Source organism: Carassius carassius, chromosome 4 (assembly GCF_963082965.1).
Source record: "Carassius carassius chromosome 4, fCarCar2.1, whole genome shotgun sequence".
Classification (NCBI taxonomy): domain Eukaryota; kingdom Metazoa; phylum Chordata; class Actinopteri; order Cypriniformes; family Cyprinidae; genus Carassius; species Carassius carassius.
The window spans coordinates 1,939,372-1,946,534 of record NC_081758.1 but is presented as its reverse complement, the minus strand read 5'-3'; the positions used below and the strand labels follow the sequence as shown (position 1 = coordinate 1,946,534).

Below are 7,163 nucleotides of genomic sequence, written 5' to 3'. Positions count from 1 at the left end.
ATGTAAATAGGCACATTTTGTTTCCATGCTGAAAACAGTAACTGGCAAAGACAACAAAGTGTGTGTAAATATATATGCATTTCTCATGCATGCATGACCCATTTACTCACCAAAGTTACCATTATAAATAGTTTTTGAAGAAGCTGAGACACTGAGTTCTACTCATAGTGAGATGCTTTAGCTCCTTTGTCACCATCCTTTGTGTGAAGAGATATCCGTGGGCCTTCTGTGATTAAATGCTCATATACTTTACATGGGCTAGCCTCAGATTTCACGTTACACATAAAATAAAACATGTCACGGCATGATTTCGCTTCCTTTTCCAGTAGCTCTTCTCTCAAAGGCCCTCACACTTTCTCCCTCTGAGCTTTTCAAGAATCACACTTTTCCGTCACGGTCTTCCTGATAATGGTTTACAGCCAGAAGACAAGTGCTTGAATTAGCATGACAAGAACCTGAGTAAATGTACAATCCTTGAGCCAAATAACACACCAATCCGCATAGGTGTGATGAAGAGGGATTAAAGAGGGGGGGGGGGGGCTCCCTGTGTGTGGTTTCAGCGAGTTAGTGGCTGCTGTGGTCTGGGTTTTCAACAGAAAGAGCTGATCTATGCACTGATAAGACATATTTACAAAAAGAACTATAGTGGTACAGTGATGGTATCAGCTGATTTAACATGGAACTTGATGATTATCATTTACGGTACAGTGCTTTTAAGGTATACACTCCAAGGCACCCTCTAGCTATACCAATAAGTTTACATCACTTTTAGATAATTTAGCATAATTCATGATATGCTCAAATGATTTCCATGACATTTTCAGACTTGAAAAATGGAAAACACAATTAAAAAAATTTTCCTAGCTTTTTTTTTCCAATCATGCATGCCTCAAAAGAGCAATGCATTTCAATATTTGCCTTTTTCTTAATAAGGGTGCAGGACTTACTTTTTGACAGAAAATAAAAAGTCAGTTTAAAGGTTTGTCTGTACAGTTCGTTAATCATTACAGACAGTGCAAACAGTAATGCATAACCTAAAGAGACACAAATACCCAACTTTACACAACCTACAATCAACGACCCGACTAACTGGATGGACAAAATATCATCGTCACGCATCTAGTGTTCGTCCAGATTGTTGGCCGCCGTGGTGAACTGGCCTATAGTGGAGGAGAGGAGGTGCTTTGAGAGGAGGAGACTGCTTTGAGCACCTCACATCACTGCGAGCGCCTGAACACGCAACGCTTCGCAGCAACTTCTAGGATCTGCCGAGATTTCCCACGCATGTTTCGTGGTTATTTTAACGAAACGTTCCTCGATTTGTCTGCATTCGCTATTGGATTAACAACACGATGTTCGCTCGTCGAGTTGGCGTATGATCGTATTGAAGTATCGCTCATATTCCGCAGGATATTCATGTTTTTAAAGCTACTGGTGGATCCACTGACGGAGGTCAGAACGCGCTCGCTGGAGGAGGACGCGAAGGGGATTTAAACCCAATTCCTTTCCGCGCTGTCAGTAACTGAAGTGGCCTGTGGATTTGTCATATTAGCTGGATTTTAAAAAACCACCCCGTTTCTGAGTGGAAAACTAGGACAGAGTGAGCAGCAGTCCTCACAAAGGCGCTCCACGCAGCGAGCGCGCGGCGTTTCTTTCTTTTTCTTTTTGTGTGTGTGTGTGGGGGACAAAACTGGCACATGTTTGCGTGTAGATTGAGAGGTCATTTGTGAGATTTAGTTTGGTTTTGTGTTATTTTAAGATATGGGCAGCATTTTGCATAGTTGGCATAGAAAGTTATAAATTATTTTTAAAACCCCATTTCCCCCCACACTATCTTTATAACAAACTTCACTGATATAGTAGTAGATGTTTTTCTCCGTATAATTCAACTGTGTTCGTCTGAAGTTGAAAGTTTTTCTCTCTCATGACTTGGTGGCTTCCCTGAGCGACTGTTCGTTCCTGATGGGTGCCAGACCCAGCTGACGACTCTTGAACCGTTGCACTGTTTGCCCATCTCTGTAATCAGTCCCCAGTGAAGCGCGCGTGATTCCACGATGGAGCTCTTCTCCAGGAATGTGTGCGCGCTCTGGATTATGGTCGTGCTGGAGTTGCTGCTCGGAACTGTGGCAGATGAAGGTAACCCCATCATTCTATTGAAAGAAACTACCTGTTGACTCCTTATAGAGAAAGATGTGTTACATAAAAGTGTCATAACACACTATATATACCAAACAGAAGAAGTGTTATTGTATTCATTATGCATTGTTTTGACTGGACATTACGCCCATTCCTCTGTTTTACATGCTTGTACGGCTCAGTGGCCCTTACTGAGAAAGAATTCATGAATCTTATGTCTAGTTAGCAGCATGGTTCTGTCTAGTAAGACTGAATCTGTTTTCCAATACATGGTCTAGTTGTGCATTACTTTTTTGTGACCAGTGCACTGTGAGACTGAGGGCTTGTAAAACGCTTCTGTTTAATGTAGTTGCCGTAATTGTTCAGCTTTATTGATGCAAAGGACAATTGAATAGCCTGGGTTTGTTTAATTGTTTTGTTTTTTTCCTAAACGAATCAGTTTTTACAAAGAGACTCCTCCAAACGGGAGGATGGGGGTTTTACTTTAAAAGTAATAATTATATTTCAGAAAGTGGGGATTTAAAGTGGAAACAACGTGGGATTTTTTAATAAATGCACTTATAATGGTTGCTACGCCCCTGCTTTCACATGAGTGTTGCTTTCAGTTTAAAGAGCTCTTTAATAATCAATATAATTTCTTTGCTCCGGTAATCACTATAGACTATGCACTTAATAACATTGATTTCATTCTTAAGGCATTCTTTTGTCTTCTTTCATTTCTGAAAATCGCCGTTGGGTGGATCAAACAGAGGCATAATAAGTGGAGCTCAAGTAACACGCACATGTTAAATTACAAAGAGGATGAGCGATGTATGGATGGCTTGGGTCGATAGAAATTTGAGTCCTGAAGTGTGAGGGGACATTCCATCCAGTAACCTCAATAAATAGTCGTTTTGATCAATAGAAGGATGAATGGCTGTTCATGGAGGTTTCAGTCAGAGGTAGGCAGATGGCTAAAGGTGACTGTACCTGCCTGCTGTGAGTCTATCAGTTTGCCGCAGGCTGCTTAATCGATGGAGGACGGACGATTCGGATTAGTTCCACATTATATGGCGAGGTGCACACACCTGCTCCCCGCTTGCCAAAATCAATTAACCGACATGTTTGATCCTATTAATGAGTTATTTTGGCGCATTTCTGTCGCGGTGATTGGCTGATGAGTGTCAGAAATCCTGTATCTTGCTCTCAAGTGTGAAGGCGACCCCGCGTTTAATCCGGAACAGAGACGCTCAGATTTAGGATTTTTAATGTACTGGATCCGTACTTTGAATTACTAAATTAATGTGTAGGGTAGTTGCATTCTCATTTCATTTAACTTTTTTTTTGTTTTTTTGTAAAAGTCGCAGCGCTTGCGTCAAGCCGGTTTCGCGAAATAATTTATAATAATTTAAATATTTAAATATTCAAAATACGTCTCAGTGACAATTAAAGGAAACAATTGATTACAAATAAATCTTTCTGTCCCTTACCGTTAAAGCAGCTTTAGAACAGACTAGAATAGAATTAGAATTAACTCATGACTAGAATCAACTCTTTGTTGGCGTGTGTTTTATAATTCTCACCACTTTTCTGTTGGATTTCTGTTCATCAGTGTCTTAACACATTGAGCTTATCGGGAAAATTCTCTCTGTTGCCATTATTTATTTATTTTTTTTTTTTTTTTATAAATGTTGAAAGTAATGTGAAGACTAGTCACTCATGTTTTGACTGTTTTTAGGCCCTGCCTCTGTTTTAATTAGTTTGCATCATGAATGCTTTAACTATAGCATTTCTTTATTTCTGGTTTTACTTGCCTTTGGCAGGTGTTAATTTTGGCCCATGTTTCATACCAGAATATTGCTAAAATCGATACGACCCGATTGTGTAACTGTACCTGATAATTCGCTAGGATGGGATGCGGGGGGCCGGGTGGAGTTGCTTTGGCAGTTGTAAAGACTAAGATGGAGAAGTCAGTAACAGAAGCAGCAGGGGGGAGATTGGATTTGATTCTGTAGTAACTCAAACCCCTGCGTGAGATTAAACTAATGCCAGATCTGTGAGGATCACTGCACTGATCTCTAATTCCCTTTGTGAGGAAATATCAGCTAAAAGAGAGAGAGAGAGAGAGGTAACTGGCTTTCATGTGAGGTCAGAGCTCGGGAACTCTTCTGTCTTCCGTCTTCTGTTATCCTGGAGCAAAAAGAAAGAGCTTATCCATTCCAACTTCTGTCACCGATTCACTTATTTCTCTCGGTCTCATTTGTGTCACTCTTCTCTGTGTCTGTCATACGCACATGCATTTCCTCTCACAGTCATCTATTGGCTATGTCTGGAATGGAATACATAAAATTAGCAAGGCATCTAAATAAAGAATGCATATAGGAAATTTGCTTGTTATGCAAATTATTCATATTACAATAATAGTAAGAATAGTAGTTGCATGTTCAAAACGGCACACACTCATAAATGTTAAATGGTGTAGTGCTTTCTGTTCTTCTCTCTTCTTTTTGTAGTTTGCTCGGGGAAGTGTTTAAGTTTCCTCTACTTCTCTCTCACTGCAGAAATGCACATCCCTCCTCAGAAATCCTATTAGATGGAACTGATTTTTATAAGACAGGGATTTGCATTTAAAGCAGCGCTCTCCTCTCTCCCCCGTTCTTCAGTCTCTCTTTGGTTGTTAATCCTGTGTTTAGCCGCTTGAAGATTTAAACTGTAGCTCTGCGTCTCATCTCTAATCATCAATCCCGCACCTTTACTCTCTACAGGGTTACCATAGTATGTTTGTCTCAAACCCAGAGAGCTTCCAGTTGCGTATGCATGGTGGATCTCATGTGGAAGGAATCCTTCTTCAACTTTTATTCTTTCATGTGTTTTTTGTTTTTTGACTGTTGTCTGCATGGCCCCGGTTGCCAGTCCATACACTGTGCAGATTGATAGGATGATAACAGTGCTCAAGTGGCTCTTGTTGGGATTGGGCTCCCTCCCTCTCTCCTTCTATCCATCTCTCTATCTCTCTCTCTCTCTCTCTGACTCAGTTTTATGTCTCTTCAGCCAGTGCATCAGTGTCAATACCGCCCTGATGGATGAGGGGCTGACAGCCTAAGAGTCTCTCATTTCATCTTTTTTCTCTCTGTCTCCATCATTCCCTCCTACATGCCTCTAAAAGTGGTTGAGAATCACCATTTAGTATGAGAGGAGACCTTTAACCTTACAGAGGCCGACACAATCAGCACAGAAGGAAGAGAACCGATCAGGTGATGGAGGAACTCCAATAATGTAGTGGGTCATTTCTGTAAGTGGACAGGCATTTGAGTAGTAACACATTTCCATAATAGAGTTGAAAATAAAGGTTTGGAAGAAGCATGTCGTGCTCATGTAATCCAACCAATCACCCGTCCAACAGTTGGCCAACCGATTTACAGAGCCATTTAGAGACACTTTACAGCCCTGATCAGATTCTTGGCAACCCTCATGCACTGCATAAATGATGTTTTCAGTCTTGTTTCTAGTAAAATGACTACATATCTTTAAAACAAGATTTTAGCTGAGCAGTAAAATTATGTGGCATAATATGTTTTTAGAGAATCTTAAATTTAGGTTGCTCTTACCTCATTGACAAATTGTTTAATCTTGTTTAATGAACGTTTAGATATTTGTGGAAGCTAGTTAGTGTTGTAAGAATAGTCAGCTAAACTGAACTGCTGCTGCTTGTTGATGTTACTTTTCGACTAGTTGAAAAAAAAGACATTATTTTGAAATGTGGAATGAAAAACACATTAATTTTTTCTTCCCTCAGACCTTGCATGCATGCATGCATTTTCTTCGTGTCACTTTCCGTGGAGAAACTTTCACTAGGAGAAGTGGTGCATTTACCGGTTTAAAGGAGGAAACGTTATGAATGAAAGGGAGATGACTTTCTTCTGAAAAGTTTTTTTATTTTTTTTATCAAGTTATCTCTGTATAATGCATAATAGTGCTGCTTTGTTTACAGGGGTAAACATGGTAACCGCTGTATTTCTTCTTGTCTAAAAGCGCCACCTGCTGTCAGAGGGTGAATTTTTGTTTTCATTCATCCCGTCCTCACCTTTTTTTGCTGTCAGCATTACACATTTTTAACCATCTGATGGAAAATAAGAACAATTTGGATGATAAGGTGTCTAGAATTATTTGACGTCTTGTTTCGTAGATTAAGTATTTTAGATTAGATTAGATTCAACTTTATTGTCATTATGCAAAGTACAAGTACAGAGCTAATGAAATGCAGTATGGATTTTCAAATGGATTATAATTTGTATTGCAATCAATATGTATATATGTAATCCATTTGAAATATGTATTTGCATATATACATATTGTTTTGACTGTCTTCTGAGGGTTTTGTACTTTTAGACTAGTCGACTACATAATTTCAGTTTAAACTATGTGAAATTAGTCCCTAATAGGAAGTCAGTGGTGATGATGCTGATTAGTTCACTAATTTACTCAAACATTTTCTGAAAATTCGGTCATTATTTACTGACCCTCTTGCTGTTCCAAATACATAAGACTTTTGATGAACTTTGAAACTCAAATGAAGATATTTTAAATGAATCTTCTGAGATTTCTGTCCCTCCACTGAAAGTCCATTTAACCCAAACTCTCAGGTTTCATTAAAAATATCTTCATTTGTGTTTTGGAGATAAATGAAAGCCTTATGGATTTGAAATAACACAAGGGTGAATAAATGATGACAGAGTTTTTCATTTTTGTGTGAACCAATCCTTTAACACAGTTTTATCAAGTAGAATGAGTTCCAGCGTCCTTGTTGGTCCTGGAACAATTTTCTTATTACTCAGGGATTTTGGGGCTATCGGCTTCAGTTTGCAGTTAGAGGCAGTTGTTTTACTAGGGTTACAAATATGAGTGCTTGATGTTGTTCCTAAACCAACAAAAGACTCGAGATACTTCATAGAAATGAACTGCTGGTCCTGGTATCAGTTGATTGAGCAACTCCTGAAATATACTTTCACAAAACACTCGTTGTGTGACATGTAATGTTCAGTACACCA

At 39.2% G+C, this 7,163-nt stretch overlaps 1 protein-coding gene across 2 annotated transcripts in view; it reads left to right on the top strand.

The window, feature by feature from the left end:
* Positions 1-1,211: 1,211 nt before the first annotated feature.
* The window catches only part of LOC132132302 (ephrin type-B receptor 4a-like), a 48,493-nt gene continuing 42,541 nt past the window's right edge, over positions 1,212-7,163 (top strand). The window contains exons 1-2 of one of the 2 annotated variants that reach the window (XM_059544691.1): positions 1,212-1,719; positions 1,974-2,136. In XM_059544691.1, coding sequence (XP_059400674.1) covers positions 2,055-2,136 — 82 coding nt within the window. In that variant the 5' untranslated portion in view covers positions 1,212-1,719; positions 1,974-2,054. Of the gene's footprint in view, positions 2,137-7,163 lie in introns of both variants that reach the window. The other variant, XM_059544698.1, reaches the window with a different exon arrangement.